The following is a 20,989-nucleotide window of genomic DNA, read 5'->3' as shown; positions in this document are numbered from 1 at the left end:
CAAAAACCCTTGTTCCTTCCTATTATGGCTTATACTCTCTCTACAACAAAATTAGAAATAAGGGCAAAATAGTTTCTGCTGGGTATTGGGGGGGAGAGGGAGGGGGCGGAGTGGGTGGTAAGGGAGGGGGTGGGGGCAGGGGGGAGAAATGACCCAAGCCTTGTATGCACATATGAATAATAAAATAATAAAAAAAAAAGAACTCATCAACGCCATCAAAACACCAAACCTGAGAATCATGGGCATTGAAGAAGAAGAGGTGCAAGCAAAAGGGACTGATAATATATTCAACAAAATAATAACAGAAAATTTCCCAAACCTAGAGAAAGCTATGCCCATACAGGTACAGGAGGCCTCCAGGACACCAAACAGACTGGACCAAAATAGAACTACCCCACAACATATTATCATTAAAACAACAAGCACAGAGAATAAAGAAATAATATTGAAGGCTGTAAGAGAGAAAAAACAAATAACATACAAAGGTAAACCCATGAAAATCACAGAGATTTCTCACTGGAAACCTTAAAAGCAAGAAGGGTATGGAGTGAGGTATTCTGGACACTGAATGAAAACAACTTCAACCACAGAATACTCTATGCAAAACCAGACAAAGACATCTCCAAAAAGAACTGTAGGCCAATCTCCTTAATGAACATCGATGCAAACATCCTCAACAAAATAATGGCAAACTGAATCCAACAACGTATCAGAAAGATCATTCACCACGACCAAGTCGGCTTCATCCCAGGGATCAAGGGGTGGTTCAACATACACAAATCTATAAATGTAATACAGCACATTAATAGAAGCAAAGACAAAAACCATTTGATCACCTCAACAGATGTAGAAAAAGTCTCTGATAAGATCCAACACCACTGCATGATAAAAGCTCTTAAGAAAACTAAGAATGGAAGGAATGGACCTCAACACTGTACAGGCTACATATGACAAACCTACAGCCAACATCCTACTTCATGGAGAAAAACTGAAACCATTTCCCCTAAAATCACGAATGACACAAGGGTGCCCACTCTCCCCACTCCTTTTCAACACAGTCCTGGAATTCCTAGCCACAGCAATTAGGCAAGAAGAAGAAATAAAAGGAATACAAATAGGTAAAGACACTGTCAAAATATCCCTATTTGCAGACAACACAATCCTATACCTCAAAGACCCAAAAAACTCTACCCAAAAACTCCCAGACACCATAAACAGCTACAGCAAGGTGGCAGGATACAAAATCAACTTACAAAACTCATTAGCTTTTCTACACACCAACAACAAACAAATTGAGAAAGAATATATGGAAACAATTCCATTTACAATAGCCTCAAAAGAAATCAAATACCTGGAGTAGACTTAACACAGGATGTGAATGACCTCTACAAGGAGAACTACAAACCCCTGAAGGAAGAGAGAGAGGAACACTACAGAAGGTAGAACATCTCCCATGATTATGGACTGGTAGAATCAACATAGTAAAAATGGCTATACTACCAAAAGCAATCTACATGTTTAATGCAATTCCCATCAAAATCCCAAGGACACTCATCACAGAGATTGAAAAATCTACCCTAAAATTCATTTAGAAACTCAAGAGACCACAAATAGCCAAGGTAATACTCAGCAAAAAGAGCAATGCTGGAGGTATCACAATACCCAACTTCAAACTATATTACAAAGCAATAGCAATATAAATAGCATGGTACTGGCACAAAAACAGACATGAAGACCAGTGGAACAGAGTAGAGAATCCGAATATGAACCTGCACAGCTACGTCCACCTTATTTTTGACAAAGGCACCAGAGACATACAATGGAGAAAAGACAGCCTCTTCAACAAACGTTTTGGGAAAAGTGGTTACCTGCCTGCAAAAAACTGAAATTAGATCCATGTTTATCACCCTGTACTAGTATCAACTCAAAATGGATCCAGAACCTTAATATCAGACCTGAAACTCTGAAGTTAGTACAGGAAAGAGCAGGGAATACTCTGGAAGTAATCGGTATAGACAAGGACTTCCTAAGTAGAACACCAGCAGCTCAGCAACTAAGAGAGAAGATGGACAAATGGGACTACATGAAATGAAAAAGCTTCTGCTCATCAAAAGAAATGGTCTCTAAACTGAAGAGAACACCCACAGAGTGGGAGAAAATATTTGCCAGCTACACATCAGACAAAGGACTGATAACAAGAATATACAGGGAACTCAAAAAACTAAACTCACCCAAAATCAATGATCCAATAAAGAAATAGGCAATTGAACTAAATAGAACTTTTTCAAAAGAAGAAATTCAAATGGCCGAAAAACACACGAAAAACTGCTCACCATCTCTGGCCATAAAGGAAATGCAAATCAAAACCACACTAAGATTCCACCTCACCCCTGTTAGAATAGCTATCACCAAAAACAACAGCAACAACAAATGTTGGCAAGGATGTGGGGAAAAAGGAACCCTCATACACTGCTGGTGGGAATGTAAGCTAGTGCAACCACTCTGGAAAACAATATGGAGGCTTCTTAAAAAACTAAACATAGATCTGCCATATGATCCAGCAATCCCACTCCTAGGGATATATCCAAAGGAATGCAACTCAGGTTACTCCAGAGGCACCTGCACACCCATGTTTATTGCAGTGCTATTCACAATAGCCAAGTTATGGAAACAGCCAAGATGCCCCACTACTGATGAGTGGATTAAGAAAATGTGGTATTTATACACAATGGAATTTTACTCAGCCATGAAGAGGAATGAAATCTTGTCATTCCCAAGTAAATGGATGGAACTGGAGAACATCATCTTAAGCAAAGTTAGCCAGGCTCAGAAGGTCAAAAATCATTATGTTCTCCTTCATATGTGGACTTTAGACCTAAAACAAATGCAGTAATATTATTGGACACGGGTCACACGCTAAGAGGAGAACACATACTGGAAGAATAGGGGAAGGCAGGAAACCCAAAACTTGAAAGTGTTTGATGTCCCCACTGTAGAGGAGCTAATATAGTAATCTTAAACTAACAGAGGTCACTATGGGAAGGTGATCAGGAAGTAGGGAAGAGGTCTGGTAGAGACGAACCAATTTGGGTTGTAATACACATGTGCATAGGAGCAATGCTAGGAATCTCTCTGTATAGCTATCCTTATCTCAAACTAGCAAAACCGCTATGTCTTTCTTATTGCTATGTCTTCTCTTCAACAAAATTGAAGAGGTCAGAACAGGTTCTGCCTGGCATTGAGGGGAGAGGGAGTAGTGGGATAAGGGGAGAAAATAAGTCTTTTCCTCATTGTCATGCTATAGTGTAGCAGGCGGAATGGCTCAAGTGGTAGAGCACCTTCCTAGCACTAAGACTCCAATGAGGCCCTTAGTTCAAAGGTGCCACTCATGCTACAGTGTAATAACTTCAAATAAATATGGAGCTATTTATACATGCGTAATTTTTAAATTAGTTATAAACTATACTAATCAATGCTTAAAATGTAAAAACATTTTAATATGAATTCCGTCTATGTTTTTACTCAATCTTTAATTCCAATAACTAATATAAACCCTCATATTACTCTCTAAGAGGTATATATACTGCTAAATAATTTGTCCCAGTGTCATTATGATTTTCAAAAACCCTTTTTACCCAAAATTTTATGCATCAGTAAAATATACTTCTTTTGAGAGTGATTTACATTCATGACACTTGACCTTTTGTTGTACAGACCACAAAATTCAAGTCTCAAATACCATGCAAGCCAGAAAGCCAATCATTCCTGCAGTAGCCATCTTCATGGTCCAGTATCAAATATTAGGTCTAGGTTGCAATAAGTCTTGTATTACAAATCTTTTTCTACAGCCTCTGTAATTATTTGTAATGTCTTTTAAAATGTGTTTCTTATAGAACATCTGGCCTTCAAACTTCCACCTACCCACTGAAAAAATACTTAGCGCCTATATTTTTTTTCTTTTAATATGCAGCAATATATGGGTGGTACAACTAAAGCCAGACATTTTTAAAAAATTAAATTACAGTAACCGATGATGATTAAGAATCATCTGTTACCAAATACAAACGTGAAATAAAACTTTGTTACAATATTAGCTATCTATAGGTTTCCTAATAAATCTCAAATACTGAAAGTTCACAAAATAAATTTTCAAGGGAATTTAACATTGGTCTATTCACTTCCAAGAACCACATTATTTGAGTTAGATTAGATAATAACAGGTTTGGAAACAAGGATTTCATAAACAGAAAAAAGATCTGAGCTCACTGGATTGATATAACACTCAAAGCACCTACTTAAAATAGGAAATAATTTGAATAGCTCACAAATATCCCTAATTTCATAGAAATTAAAATTATATTTAGGATACACTAGAATTGCTTTATGGTTCTTATGAAGACAATCATTCTAATAATACTTATCAATTCACTTAAAACTGAAAGACAAATGTTAAATGTACACTGAGGAAAAAGTAATAAAAATGAATGACAGATATGCTTTTTCCAAAATGAAAGCAAAAACATTTTTCTCCAAATGCTGCTAGCTATCCTGACCTATTTTCCTCCTAGATTAGAGTGTGGCAGACACTTCTTAAAACCAATTTTATACTTTCGCAAAAACCTTCACCAAAACCGGGCGCCAGTGGCTCATGCCTATAATCCTAGGTACTCAGGAAGAGGAGATCAGGAGGATTGCAGTTTGAAGGCAGCCCAAATAGTTAATGAGACCCTATCTTGAAAAGTCCATCCTAAAAAGAAGGCTGGTGGAGTACCTCAAGGTGTAGACCCTGAGTTTAAACCCCAGTAACAAAAAAAAAAAAAGCCTTCACCAAAAAATATGAGTGTGGAATTCAGAAATAAATGTCTGAAAAAAATCATTTGTGATGCCAAAACTTCAAAAACAATGAAACTTGGTAAACATAAATACATTTTTCATCTCCCAAGAAATCTTCTGATTTAGAAATGTCATGTAAATAGAAACTCATATACACCCTTTGCAAAACTTCAAAGATCTTAATCAAAAAGTTAGATTTAATCAGGCCTCACTTCTATTATGGATATAAGTAATCACCAATCTACATGATTCCTAATAATCTACATGATGACTGACTAGGCAAAATTTATATTAAAATATCTTTTAGATGTTCTATACTCTTCTGCAAATAATTATGTTGGATATAAAAAATAAGAATATGATTTATGAAAGTTGACATATTCCAAAAATCAAAGAAATATCAATATAATAACCATCAAAATCAATTACCATAAACAACTAGGTTCAATAATTTCTTACCTGTATTCCATCTTTAAGTTTCAAAATGCATTCCATTGTATTGATGGTAATTACCACTGGTTCTGAACCCAGTTTTGTCCATGGTACATGAATCCTCAATTCATGAATATGTCCACTTAAAAAAGTAAATGGTAACTTCAATTCCTTAAAAGACAAGTCATAAATAAAGTTAGTGTGTGTTTAATATCTTTTATTCTAATATCCAAATTCCTTTCTTAAAAGAAAAATGAACTATCCAGTGCAAAAATATTTTTATTAGTTTATTAAAAAGTAGAATCAAATAACTTCTTAATAATAATAAACTTAAAAATTTTTGTGAAAGTTACATTTAATAAGTTAGTCAAACACTCTGGGCATCAGTTTCCAAATATACTGAGTAGAAATGATATTCAGTGATATCCCTGCACATAATAAAGGCCTGTAAATGGTGGTCAGAATAGCAGTGAAAGCAGGAGACAGCAGCAGTACTCTAGATATCTGCAATGATATTTTTCTTAAATCTCAAAAATATATCCTCAAAAGGTCTCTGTAAGGCAATTTGAAATGAAGGCTTAAATGAATATAGGAGAATGATGTGATAAAACAAAAACTAGCCAACCTAGTTTTAAAAAAAAAAAAAAAACCTATTGCACTTAACCTAATTAAATATTATACCTGGATACTACTAGTTATAAATTCAAAATGTTCTCTGTTTTCCATTATTATTAGACAAAGTTTTAGGAATGAAAATCTAAATTTCACCATAGTCACCTTATACTAATTTGTTTCACTTCCAGACAAAATTTTTGTGATAAATCAACAAAGAAAGAAATTATATTTCTATCATACTTTCAGTTATAGCAGCTATTTGTAAGGGTTAATATAGCCATATACAAGCAGTAAGGTAAAGTGTTCACAACCAATAACTGTGGAGCAAGTAGACATATATAAATCTTATCTCTGCCATTTAGTAATCCAGTACCACTGGGAATATTTGTTTCATGTATCTGTACCTCCTTTTCATTATCTGCAAAACAGAATAATAATAGTATCTTTTTGAGAATTAAATCAATTCACTTACATAAAGTGTTTAGAACACTGTCTTCCTCACAGAGAAATCATTTTAAAAATGCTAAACATTATTTTAACAAAAGGGTGGGTCTAATTTATATATTCAACCAAAGGGTTTTTAAGGCCAAACTACTAAAAACCTGTTACTACTCTTTGCTAATAGAATGTCACAAATTTTAAATATTTCTCATCTAAAGAGGAAGTAATTTCTTCATTATTATATGCCAGTCAGTGTCGACAAAAAAGACAGTATTCAGTAAGCATTTACTATATACTAGGCATTATTCTAAGCATCTTACCTAAATGTAATGATTTAATCCTCATAAGCGCAACAAAAAGTAAATATTATCATCCCCTTTTATAACAAAACTGAGGCATGAAGTGTCCAATAACTTCCCAAAATGAAACATCAAGGAAAGCCAGGACTCAAAACTGACAAATAAGATGCCAGAGTCCTTGCTCTTAATAAAACTGCCTCTATACTTCCATTATAAGCACTGGCTATGTGTACACTGGCAACACATCTACTTGGAAATGAATGCAATACATTTCCACCACTACCACAACAACTTGTACAGCAACAATACATTTGCAAAATATGGCTACCAAAGCTGCAGTCTATTGGAACAAATCAGATTTTCTCAGGGAGAAGTTAAGAGACCTGAATTAAATTCAAGAACTATCAGAATGCTACTCATCAACTTAACTACTAACTAAACATTAACACATAGGTGTTCTCTACATTAGAATATGGAATTCTGAACCATATGTCCCATGCTAGAGGTAAAAATAAAATTCAACACTTATTACAATCTAAGCAAGAAAGTTTGTTTTCTCATCAAAGACTTGTTGTGAGGGTTGGAAATGTGGCTCAAAAGGTAGAGTGCCTGCCTCACAAGCATAAAGCCAGTCACACCAAAAAAAGAAGAAAGGACATGAATAGACATTTTTCCAAAGAAGATATATAAATGGCCTCCATGCATATGAAAAGACACTCAACACCAAATCATCAAAGAAATGCAAATAAAAACCATAATGAGTAAGGTACTACCTCACACCTGTGAGGACGGCCACCACTGTCAAAAAAATAAGTAACTTCTTAGTAACAAGGATGCAGAGAAACGAGAATCTTTATGCTCTCTTATGAGAACATAAAATAGCACAGCAGCTATGGAAAACAGAACAAGACAGCCAAACAGAGCCTTGCTAGGATCTCACATGTCCCTGATGAAAGTCTGCTTACTCAGAAGGCTTCAGAGAAGGACCTACAAACTACTCATTCCTGGTTGACCACCATGCCTTGTCAACACATACAGAAAAAAAGAAAAAAGGAAGATCAGAATTGTAATTCCCTATCTTTGAAAGTATTACCCAGTATACCTACATGTCTCATACCAAAGAGCAAAACTCTTACTAACTCAAAGATTTAAAAACCTCTAACAAACTACCTTTTTGGTGGGGGGGGGCAGTAATTGGGCTTGAACTCAGGGTCTCACACTTGCTAGGCAGACACTCTACCACTCGAGCCACTCAACCAGCCCCAAACTACTGACTGATGACTAAGGTATAGTAACCCAGGGCAATCCTTAGGAAGCCAGAGTTGTGACAACATCTTATTCAAAATGCGCAATTTTCAACCAAAAAAAAAAAAACTATGAAACACACTAAGCATACACAGAAAAAAAGTAAACAATATAAAGTATCTCTGAAGGTGTTCAAATGCAGGAATTAGTATATGAAGACTCCAAAATATCTACTATAAATATAATCTTTGTAGACATAATCAAATAGTGAAAGAAAGTAACTGTCAACCAGAAAATTCTATACTCAGGAAAACTATTCTTCAGTAATGAGGACAAATTAAAGACATGTACAAATTAAGAATGAGCTAATGAATGAATAAGTAATGAATTCACTATTAGTAGACTAAGAAATGAAGTTCTTCCAACTGAAAATAACACCCAATGATAAAGTAAATCTGCACTAAGAGAGTCAATAAAGGTAATTAAGTAGATAATTATTAATGAACAGTATAAATGTTTTTTCCTGCTTTCTTTTTCTGATTTAAAAGGCAATCTCAAAGGGGAAGAAAAGGAATTATAGTGGAGAAAGTATTTATATTTTAATGGAACAAAAGTTAGTATTAATCTCAAGTTAATTTAATATGCCACATATTAAATGCATATTAAATGCACAGGGTAACCCTTTGAGCAACCAATAAGAAAATAACTCAAAAAATAATTTGAAAATTCAACAAAGGAATTAGGATACCAGAAGATATTTACTACTTAAAAGGAGGTAGTAAAAGAGTATTGGAAGAACAGAAAAAACCGTAAGACACATGAAAAAGGATTGTAAAATGAGAGCTGTAAATCCAATCACCCTATGAATAAAAACATACAATGTGATGGATTAAATGCTACAATCAAAAGGCAAAGAATTTTGTACAGGACTTAAAAAAAAGTGTAACTAAATGCTCTCTACAAGATAAACAATTCAGATTTGGAAGCAGAAACGGATTGAAAACAAAAATAGAAAAAGATATATCATGTAACTACAGAGAGCTGGACTAATTACACTAATACCAGACAAAACAGACTTTATGGGAAGAAATGTTACTAAAGACCAAATAGGGACTAGAGATGTGACTCAAGTGGTGCAGCACCTGCCTAGCAAGCATGAAGCCCTAACTTCATACCCAAGTACTGCCAAAAAAAAAAAAAAGACACTATAAAGATATAAGAATCAATTCATGAAGAACATATAAAATATGTAAGAACATACCAATAAGCTGGGCAGTGTGATGCATGCCTATAATCCCAGCTACTCAGGAAGCAGAGGATAGGGAGCTTGAGGCCAGCCCTGACAAAGTTAGTGAGACTGTTTCATTAAAAAAGAAAGGCTGGGGGTATTGCTTAATTGGTAGAGTACTTACATAGCAAGTGCAAGACCATGGATTCAATCCCCAGTACCACCAAAAAAAAAAAAAAAACACGAGACAGTGCACCAAAATACATAAAATCTAACAAAACTAAAAAGAGAAACAGACAATTTAACAGCAACTCATAATAATGGACAGAACAACTAGACAGAAAATCAGCAAGGGCAGAGAAGAAATGAACACAACACTACCAGCCTACTAATCTATACACCTCCAACAACTTGATTAACAACTGCAAAAATACACAACTCATCTCAAGGGAAATCAGAAAACATGTGAACGGAATAAAATTGAAAATACAATATATGAAAATCTGTGATGTGCAATGAAGGAAATTCATAGTTGTAAATGACTATAATAGAAAAACATACATATATCAAATCAACCTCCCACCTTAGGAGTAGAAAATACTCATTTAAGGCAGACTCTAATAAATCAACTAAGCATTTTCTAATTTTTAGGGTAAATGAAATAATGTCTTAAAGTACATAATTAAAAAGTGTGTAAAGACAGGACTGTAAAATAGGTATAGTGGAGGGGTGTGCTTGTGGGAGGGAAGAGAGTTAATGAAGGAAATTAAGGTGATGGTATATGGTGGATGGACTTCATATACATATATGAAATAGAACAAAGAAACCTCTTGCAATTCCTTTACGTGGGGCAGAGAGGAAGTGGAGGGGGAGAGACAGTGGGGGTGATCTAACCAATGTACAATATAAGCATATTTGGAACTATCCCAATGAATCCCCCCTGTACAACAAATATATCCTAACAGAAACAATGAAATAAAAGTGTTTAATGCAAGAAGAATTACTACAATGAAAGAGGGACATGTGTCATGACAATTTTTAAAAGCATATTAAATAATAAAATTTCAGAGTATTAAATTTGTTATTTACTTAACAGTACTTATGTTATGTACTTTAAGATATATAAAGTGAAAGCTGACAAACATAAAAGTAGACAAATTCACAATCATAGTTGGAGACTTTAACATACCTCTCCTTGTGACAGAACAAGCAGACAATGAAAATCCATGTGGTCTTACAAGATTTAAAGAACTTACCACTGATTTTGAACCGACAGATCAAGAACACTGTAGCAACAACCGCAGAATACACTTTTCTTAACCAATTGTACATGTAACATTTATAAAAACAGAACATACAACAAATTATAAATTTTAGTATGTTGTAATCATACGGAGAATGTGCTGACCATAACACAATTAAATTAGGAATCAATAACAAAAAAACTAATAAGCAAATCACAAATGTTTAGAAGTTAAGCAATATACTTCTAAATAACTGACTGATCCAAGAAATAAAAATGGAAATCACAAATTTTTCAGCTGAATATAGGTACAACATATAAAACTCTGAGTGAAAGAATTAACTAATTGGCTAGAGACAAATTTATAACATTGGGTATATATACTTCAGTAGAAAAGTTTGAAAAAAAAAAATCAACGGTCTAAGTTTCCATCTCAGGAAGCTAGAAAAAAGAATAATAAATCACATTTAAAGAAGTGGAAAGAAAGAAATGATGAAAAGAACAAAATAAATGACAGAGAAGCACAATACAAACAAAAGTTGCTTCTTTAAAAATATTAGTGAGAGACTCTAGCAGTATGAAGAAAACACAAATTACCAGTATCAGGGACAGAAAGAGGACATAATTACAGATGTGTTGCATTTAAACAGGCAACTTAATGAACAACAAAGAAACAACTTATTTTTTTTTTATTATTCATATGTGCATACACCCCTTCCCTTAGCACCCACTCTGCCCCCTCCTTCTCCCCCTCCCCCAACCCCCTTGATACCCGGCAGAAACTATTTTGCCCTTGTCTCTAATTTTGTTGAAGAGAGAGTATAAGCAATAATAGGAAGGAACAAGGGTTTTTGCTAGTTGAGATAAGGATAGCTATACAGGGAGTTGACTCACATTAATTTCCTGTGCATGTGTGTCACCTTCTAGGTTAATTCCTCTTGATCTAAACTTTTCTCTAGTTCCTGGTCCCCTTCTCCTATTGGCCTCAGTTGCTTTGAAGGTATCTGCTTTAGTTTCTCTGCGTTGAGGGCAACAAATGCTAGCTAATTTTCTAGGTGTCTTACCTATCCTCACCCCTCCCTTGTGTTCTCTCACTTTTATCATGTGCTCAAAGTCCAATCCCCTTGTTGTGTTTGCCCTTGATCTAATGTCCACATATGAGGAAGAACATACGATTTTTGGTCTTTTGGCCAGGCTAACCTCACTCAGAATGATGTTCTCCAATTCCACCCATTCACCAGCAAATGATAACATTTCGTTCTTCTTCATGGCTGCATAAAATTCCATTGTGTATAAATACCACATTTTCTTGATCCATTCGTCAGTGCTGGGGCATCTTGGCTGTTTCCATAACTTGGCTATTGTGAATAGTGCTGCAATAAACATGGGTGTGCAGGTGCCTCTGGAGTAACCTGTGTCACATTCCTTTGGGTATATCCCCAAGAGTGGTATTGCTGGATCAAATGGTAGATTGATGTCTAGCTTTTTAAGTAGCCTCCAAATTTTTTTCCAGAGTGGTTGTACTAGTTTACATTCCCACCAGCAGTGTACAAAGGTTCCTTTTTCCCCACATCCTCGCCAACACCTGTTGTTCGTGGTGTTGCTAATGATGGCTATTCTAACAGGGTGAGGTGGAACCTTAGTGTGGTTTTAATTTGCATTTCCTTTATTGCTAGAGATGGTGAGCATTTCTTCATGAGTTTTTTGGCCATTTGAATTTCTTCCTTTGAGAAAGTTCTGTTTACTTCACTTGCCCATTTCTTTATTGGTTCATTAGTTTTGGGAGAATTTAGTTTTTTAAGTTCCCTATATATTCTGGTTATCAGTCCTTTGATGTGTAGCTGGCAATATTTTCTCTCTCTCTGTGGGTGTTCTTTTCAGTTTCAAGACCATTTCTTTTGTCGAGCAGAAGCTTTTCAGTTTTATGAAGTCCCATTGAAACAACTTATTTTTAAATAGGACAACTTAAAACATGAGCAAACTTTTTCAGTGCAGAGAATTTTTTAGGCTTTGAAAGCCATAAAGTCTCTGTCCTAGCTACTGACTCTGCCATTTTAGTGCAAAACTGGTCACAGATACTAAGTAAACAAATGACAATAGCTGTGATGCAATAAAACTGTAGTTATCAAAAAACAAGCCCTGGCCACAACCTTCTGATCCTTGATTCTCATGAAATGGGAGAAATGCCTTGAAAAATATGACTCACAAAAGTTGACAGAAATAAAAACCTAAAAAGTGTTCTATCTATTAAATTAAATCATAAATTTACAACTCTCTAACATGATCCAGAAAACATCAAGATTAATTTTTCCTACACTTAAAATAACTAAGAAGAAAGTGAAAAATACATACTTTCTGATTTCAGAACTCACTACAAAGCTAAGGTAATAAAAACAGTGTGAAACTGGCATAAAGACAGAGATCAATGGAATGTTTCTGGACCATACAGTCTAGAAATCTTTACATCTTTGGCTAAATAATTCTCAACCATGGTGCCAAGACCATTCAATGAGGGAAAGGCAGTCTTCAATAAATGGTGTTGGGAAAACTGAATATCCACATTAAAAAAAAAATAGTTGAATCTTTACAATCATATATAAAATTAACCTGAAATGGATCAAAACCTACATGTAAGAGCTAAAAATCAGAAGGAAACAGTAGAAAAACTTCATGGCTAGATTTGGCAATGACTTCATAGATATGACATGAAAAGCCCAGGCAAAAAGAGAATAGCTAAGTTGGACTTCACTAATAAATTTTTATGCTGGGAGCATGTTGCTATCTGCCTCCAATCCCAGCTACTTAGGAAGCAGAGGTAGGAAGTTTACAGAGGTAAGAAGGCCAGCCAGCCTGGACAAAAGTGAACACAAGACCCTATCTGAAAAACAAACTAGAACCAAAAACGATCAGAGGAGAGACTTAGTGGGAGAGGCCCTACATTTGATCCCCAGTACTGAAGAAAAAAAGGTTTTTTTTTTTTAATTTTTGTGCATCAAAGGACACCATCAACAAAGTAAAAGAGAAAGCACAGAACGGCAAAAAAAAAAAAAAAAAAAAAACTTGGAAATCATGTATCTGATAAAGGATTGCTACCCACAAACATCATGCTATACCTCAACAATAACAATTAAAAAAGAACCTATGCAAAAATGGGTGAAGGACTTGAAGAGAGAATGGAGAGTTTGAAGACAGCCTGGGCTACATCACAAGTTTAAAACCAGCATAAACTACACAGCAGGGAGGGAGGGAAGATGGAAGGAAAAAAGAGAAAAGTAAACCAGTCACAAAAGGACAAATATTTAATAATTCCACTTATATGAGGGACCTAGAGTAGTCACATCCATACAGACATAAAGAAGAATGAAGGTTGCAAGGGGCCAGGAAAATAGGGAGTTAATGCTTAGTGAGTACAGAGTTTCAGTTTAAGAAGATGAAAAAGTGCTGGATATGGATGGCAGTTAGGCTTCCATAACAATGTGAATGTAATTAATGCCACAGAACTGTACACGTAATGGTTAAGATGGAAGTTTTTACATTATTACATATTTTTATAATAATAAAAGGAAAAAACTAGTAATACCAATATTATATAAACTCTTCTAGAGATTATAAAAAGAGACTACTTCACAAATAATCTAAAAAGGCAGTATATCTGATATCTAAATCTGGTAAAGACACTACAAGAAAGAAAAATCATAAATCAGTATTATTTGCAAGTATAAATGCAACAAAACTGAACAAAATTTAATAAAATCCAACATATGTAAAAGGGCTACGTCATAATACCTGAGGTTTATTCTAGGAATGCAAGGATAGTTTAACATTTTAAAAACTTGATTTAATTTCCACATTAACAAAATGGAAAAATCAGACATGAACATACTAAGTGTAATACTCAATGCCTTATTCTTTTTAAAAATGCATCAGAAAACCAGGAATGGAAGAGTTTCCTTAACCCAACAAAGGATATTTGCACCTAACATACTTGATAGTGCAATATTTAATTTCCACTGACGTTGAGCCCAAAAATTAATGTTTATTCTTACCACCTCTACTTCTCATTGTGTTAAGGTCCTAGTCAGTGCAATAATGAAATAAAAAGAAAAGGAAGGTATAAACATTGCATAGAAAGATATCAAACTGTCATTATTTACAGATGACATGATTACGTATATAAACAATCCAAAAGAACCTACCAAAAACTGTTTAAAAATAGAAAGGTAAAGATTTCTTAATCAAAACATGAAAAGCCCTAACCACAAAGGAAAAGACTGATATATTTTTGCAACAAAATAATGAACTTCTGTTCATCAATATACCTTTAAGAAAGTAAAAAAAGACATGCCACAAACTGGGAAATGATGTGCCAAAAGATGTACGTGTCGAAGAACTAATTTCCCAGATATAAGAAGAACTCCTAAGGGGTCAGGGACATAGTTCAGTGATAAAACATGTGTTAGTATGTGTTAGGTCCTGGGTTCCATCCCCAAACCACCACCGAAGAACAAAAACCTCCTACACATCAATAAGAAAATGCAAACACAGAAAATCCAATTTGTTTTAAAAAAAAGGCAAAAAAACAGAGAACTTACAAAAGATATCCAAATGATTAAAAAAATGTTAATCATCGGTCATTAGGGAAATGCAAATAAAAACTGTAAGAAGATATCAGTACACACCCACCAAGAAGTCTAAAGTATTAGTAAAAATATGAAATAACTGGAACTCTCATATATTAGTGAGATTATAAATTGATACAACCACTATTTGTCAAAATATAATAAAGCTAAACATATGCCTACCTCCTAGACATACACCTAAGTGAAATTAATAATTATGACCATCAAAATACATATGCAAGAATGACCACAGAAGCTTTCTTCATAACAGTCAAAAGTATAAACACCCCAGAGATCCATCAATAGGAGAATAAGTAAATTGTGGAATCTTACATAATGGAATACTATAAAGCAATACAAAGAAACGACTGTTTATCCAACATTATGGGTTGATCTCAGCCATAAGGTTAAACAAGTCAAACACAAATGATTCCAATTTGTAGAAGCTCAAGAACAGGTGTGACACATCTATCTTGAAAAAAGAAAATTAGCAGTCACCTCTTTTAGGAGTAAGGAGTATTGGTTACAAAGATGCACAGGAGAGCCATTTAGGGTGCTGGAAACCTCCCTTACCTGGATGGTAGATGCAGAGGTGTGTGCTTATTTTTAAAGTAAGCTATTGTACTTTGCATGTGTGCTTATTTAAAAAATTAAAATGAAAGGCTGGCGAAATGGCTCAAGTGGTAACAGTGCCTACCTACCAAGTGTGAAGCCCTGAGTTCAAACACAGTGCTGCAAAAAAAAAAAAAAAATTAAAATACTCAAGTAAAAGTGAAAACACGGGAAAGGAGCCAAGAGTTTCTTAATGTTAACTGTAGATTATCCAGCACAGAAGAAAGTGGAATAAAAATTGGTAACCATCACCATTCGTTTTAAGTCTTCCCTTATCTCATAAAAACAGTTGGTCTGACCCTTTCAAGCGTCCACAGATATTTTGTATTCTCAAGCATAACAGAATCATTTGGCAAATGTTATTGATGTACGTGCTGAATAAATTAATGAATATGTGCACTTTGAAGTAACAGTTCATTTGCACCAGACCATTCCACACGTTAAAGGAAACTAAAAAGTGATTAATGAAGTTTCCAATGTCACTGTCATTCTCAATCTGTGTCTACTGAATTCTCTGAGGATGTCATGTGTAATGTCATCTCTCCTAGTGAGAGAGACAAAAATTCTGTCAAGATTTGACCTCGCTGTCTTTCAGACTCTTGCACTGCCTCAAAAGAAGAGCAGGAGTGTAATGTTCTCCAGTTTCGTACAGCATTTTAATAGAGTACGTTAACATAAAATACACTAGCAGGAAAACTACGTTTTAAAGCATAAAGAGGAAACGGATTGTGTCTAAACAAGTTTAAAATGTTTGCAGTCAACGACAGCTACACAGCTTACCTGCTCCAACACATCTAACTTTAACTCGAGTTTGCTGAGAACCACGTCTCCACCCCACAGTGAAAGCTGCAGATCCGAAGGCTTTAAGTTTTTGATATAGCGATTCACATAGCTCATTAAAATCGGAGTTACATATGACTCCAGCATCTTTTATGGTTAGGAGTCAAAATCAGGCGCTGAAAAGGGTAAAGACAGAAACGTGGTAAGAAACTGAATCGCCCGTGCAGCGAAGCAAAAAAAAAAAAAAAAAAAAACGACACATTTTTTCCAGAGGAAAGGCTGGAAAGGTCAAAAAGCGGTCGCTTGCCTCCTCGCAGAAACAGTACTCAAGCGCAGTCCCTGCCCCGGCCATGACTTCCCCACCAAAAGTACAACGCGCCTCACCTCGCCAGGTGGAGAGGAACAGCAAAGTGGGGACCTGAAGAGAGTGCGTCCCCGGAGCGCGAGGAGGACAGGTGGCTTCCGCTTCGCTGCCACAGCCCTTCACCAGCCCTGCCACCCCACTAGGCCATCGGCCTCCCGGAACCCAGCCGGATCCACGGCCGGAGAAACAGGACTAGAGCCAGGCCAGCTCCCGCCGCCGCACCCCACCTCCGCTGACACTCAGGCCCGCTTACGGTGGCGTCGTCTCCACCTCCGGGTACCCGGCACCCGCCCCCGACGGCGGCGCCGCTGTAGCACCACGCGACTTCCGGGTTGCCTCACTCGGTGCTTGGAACAAACGGCCCGCCCGCCCCCGCCAGTCGACTCAGCGGGCGGATTGGCTTCCTCAGGCCGGAGCCGCTACTAAGAGCGTCTCCAAGGAGAACGCTGGCCGGGCTTAGCGGCGTCCCCACTGCGACTCTGCTACTGTTAGGACAAAGCTTGTAGGAAGTGCCTAGGGGAGGGGGCGGACCGGTAAGGTGGAGACACCCCGAAATCCGGAAGTGGCGATCCGGGAGAAGGTGGCTGCCGGGGATAGGACCGCGGCGCCCGTGGTGGCTGTCAGTCCAAGGTGGCAAAACACCGAGAGCTGCAGGTCGGTTGACGGAGGAAGAAACCGGCCTAGGTCTTCAAGCCCTAAAGAAATGAAAAGTTTCCGTTTCCTTAGGAAAATAGACTAGAGGAGGAACTTGGTTTCGCTGAGAAGGGCAGTAGTGAAGGGTAGGAGGAGGAGCGAAGTAGGGGGGCGGATTTAAATTTAGACCTCAGGTTTGTTTGCCCGAGGGTGAGTGGCTGTGGGAAGGAAATGGAAAGGATTAGGATGTACAACTTTGGAGGATACGTTTAGACAAACGTGGATCAGAGCTCTTTTTGTGACTCACCAAGCAGATGAAAACAGCCGTGAGAATATCAAAGAAGTAGTAACTTGTAGTAGCTCACAAGCTAATAAAGCCAAGAAAATCAAACTCCTAAGTGGAAAATATACACTGGGCTTATAGGAATAGGATGGGTTATGCTGCCTGAATTTTTACCAGCTTCTCTTCTTATTTTGGAAAACTTGTAAAGAAAAACACCTACCACTGTATTTTGAAAGTAGACCTTCTTTATAAAATTATTTAATACTCGTTCGTACCTAACGCCCCTTCCTGGAATCCAAATTTAATATTTCTTGAAAGAGCTTTAATAATTGCAGTGGAAAAGAGGCAAAAATGAGACTGCCAAAGTACTTAAATTTATTTTGTTAATGAAAATAATGAACTAAGTTTCACACACTAAAAAAAGCAGCAGCTCATTGTTAGCTCAGAGCAGCTGCACTCTCACGAAAGCCTTGATGAATAAACCACACGATGTGGGCATTATGAGAAACTTGCTAACTTAGTCAAATTAATTTTTTAGTTATCTGCTTCACTTGAAAAGCAAACAGGTTGAAGCCATTACTGAGAAGTTTTAATACAAAGAAAATTATTCTAATTGCATAGAAGCTCTCAGCAGTCAAAACCAGCTCCAGGACCTGTCATTTTTCTAAAGAAAGGAAAAGGGCCTAATTTTATTGTGTGACAATCTGGCAAACAAGAACACTGTATTAGGATAATTTAGCCCGATATTTAAAATAAATAGCAGATGTGTGACTAAGATGTTTAAACAAAATAATTATATAGAGACAGGGTCTCACTATGTAGACAGGGAGTGGCTTGGAACTCTCTATCCTCCAGCCTCAGCCTGCCTACTGCTGGGATTACAAACATGTGCTGCCTTCTTTTTTTTTTTCAATGTCAAGAGGGCAGCCTTTCCAAAATCTCCTATATTGTCTTTTTACAATAAGATTTTTCAAGTTTCCTGTAGAAGACTTTGAAGCAGGTTGATTGGGCAGTAGTCCTACAGAGATAGGCCTTGATCTTGCTCTTAGAAGGAAATTTAGCATTAAATGTCATTAGCTGTAACATTTTTGTAGAAGTATTTTCGCAAATTGAGGAAGTTCCCCTCTTTCTAGCTAGTAGCCATTATGTCCTCTCTCCCCCTGTGAATGGGTGTTATATTTTGTCAAAGCTTTTTTTTTTCAAAATATTTTAAATTTTTTTCTTTATTAATTTATTCATATGTGCATACATTGTGCCATTTCTCCCCCTTGCCCCGTATCCCCCTCACTTCCAGGCAGAACCTGTTCTGCCCTTTTCTCCAATTTTGTTGAAAAGTAGACATAAGCAATAATAAGAAAGACATAGCATTTTTGCTAGTTGAGATAAGGATAGCTATACAGAGAGCTTTTTTTTTTGCATCTATTGATGCATACTGATTAATTACATTAATTGATTTTTGTATGTTAATCTGACCTTACATACCTGGGATAAATCTCACTTGGTCATTGTGTTAGACAGTAGCTTTCAATCACTGTGACAAAATACTTGAGATAAAAGGAGAAAAGATTTTTTTGGCTCACATTTTCAGAGGTTTCAGTGCATAGTCCGTTGGCTGTGACAAGGCAGAACATCACAGTGGGGAACATATGGTAGAGCAAAGCTGTTCACCTCATCGGGGCCAGGAGGCATGGAGAAGAAGGAAGGTGCTGCAGTTCAAATATCCCCTTCAAAGGCATACCCACAGTGACCTAGCTTTCTTCCACTAGGCCCAGCTCTTGAAGGTTTCACTGTCCCCAGTAATGCCACAGGCTGATAACCAGGCCTTGAACAGCATGGCCTTTCAGGACTAAGTTCCAAACCAGAATGATCACTGTGCATAATTCTTCATGTAAAGTTTGCATTTGACTTGCTAATGTTTTGTTGAGGATTTTTGCATCTTTGCTCCTTAGTGATACTGATTTGTAGTTTAAAATGTCTTTATCTGATTTTGGTATTACAGTAATGCTGGCTTCATAAAATGAGTTAGGAAATGCAGTATTTCCTTTACTCCTATCTTGGAAAAAATGAAGAGAATTGGTATAACTTTTCCCTAAATATCTGGTATTCATCAGTGGACCCCTCTGGTATTAATGTTTTCTGTTACATTGTTTTTGATCTCTAGTGTTTCTTTGTGATTCTTTTATAAAAGAGAGATGTAAGCATCTCTCTGCTTACATCGTCCCAATGTTTTTACATAGTGTCTACCTTTCAATTCAATCCTTTAACATATTAATCAGTTTTCTTAATTCCTGGTCTGATAATTCGAACATTCCTGTCACATATGACTCTGAATCTGATGTTGGTTGTTCGCTTCAGACTGTACTTTTTGCCTTTTAGTGGGCTGTGTAATTTTTTTTTGAAAGGCAGACATGATGTACCACATTTTAAAGGAAACTGCAGTTAACAGGACTTCAGTAATGTGGTGGCAAGATGGAGAGGAATAGAATAGGGAGGAGAAAGAGAGCATTTTATAGTCCTATGATTAGGTCTAGTCTTGTGACTAGATTGGACATTCCCTTCTCCTGAGTTAGTGGAGCTCTGATTAAAAAAGAAAAAACAGCATGTTGGGCTCTGGTAAAATAGGGTAGACCCTGTTAAGAATAGAATTCTGTGGCTTACTTCAAAATAGTTTATTTTCCCCTTTCCCTGCTAGAGCACATAGGAATCTTTCTGCAAAGCTCAGAAGTATTTTAGATAAAACTCAAAAAAAAAAAAAAAAAAGAGGGGCCCTGCTATGACTGGGTCTCCCTGGGGTTTCTGACTCTCAGGCTTTTCTACACTGAGCCTCAAGCAATTTGTCATTTACAATTTGGGTTTTCCTGGCACTGATTCCAGTGGAGGTTTCTGGTCTGGTGCTTTCTGATTTTCTATATTTGTTTGACTATCCCTCAAATTTTGGAAACAGTGCTTTGTACTGTGATGTATCTAAGAATTTGTTGATTTTTCAGTTCAAGTTATTCTTTGTTAGGTTGAGCAGACAACTTCTAAACTCCTTATATGCCATACCAGAAACCAGAAGGTATTGAAACTTTATTTCAATAAAGTTTTTAAATACTTACGGTATTTAAAAGTTTTTTTTTTTTCCGGAGTACTGGCGATAGTACCCATGGCCTCATATATGGTAAACGTGCTCTACCACTGCACTATGCCTGCCACCCTTGAAATTTCCTTTACTTGGGGTGGGCCCAATATGTTAGGTAGAACATAAGGGAAATAAATTTGCTGTAATTAAATATTACAAGAAATCTAGGTCTGATTACCTGGTGGCGGGGGGGGGGGGGGGGGTGGACAAAGGCCAAATTCTTTTATTTCTTAAGTCAGCA

General features: G+C 36.5%; 1 protein-coding gene across 15 annotated transcripts in view; it reads right to left on the bottom strand.

The window, feature by feature from the left end:
* Positions 1-17,454, bottom strand: part of Vps13b (vacuolar protein sorting 13 homolog B) — a 699,658-nt gene extending 682,204 nt beyond the window's left edge. For 14 of the 15 annotated variants that reach the window (XR_012446367.1, XR_012446368.1, XR_012446369.1 and 11 more), the window contains exons 1-3: positions 16,732-16,958; positions 16,348-16,523; positions 5,293-5,436 (exon numbers count right to left, since the gene is read on the bottom strand). Coding sequence is in view for 12 of the 15 variants with exons in the window: in XM_074068912.1 (XP_073925013.1) it covers positions 5,293-5,436; positions 16,348-16,494 (291 nt within the window). In the remaining 3 variants the exon portion in view is untranslated. The other variant, XM_074068910.1, reaches the window with a different exon arrangement.
* Between the last annotated feature and the right edge of the window lie 3,535 nt (positions 17,455-20,989).

The sequence above is a fragment of the Castor canadensis genome, chromosome 3 (genome assembly GCF_047511655.1).
Source record: "Castor canadensis chromosome 3, mCasCan1.hap1v2, whole genome shotgun sequence".
NCBI classification, from domain to species: Eukaryota; Metazoa; Chordata; class Mammalia; order Rodentia; family Castoridae; genus Castor; species Castor canadensis.
The sequence above is the reverse complement of the archived record's forward strand: the minus strand, read 5'-3'. Positions and strand labels throughout refer to the sequence as shown.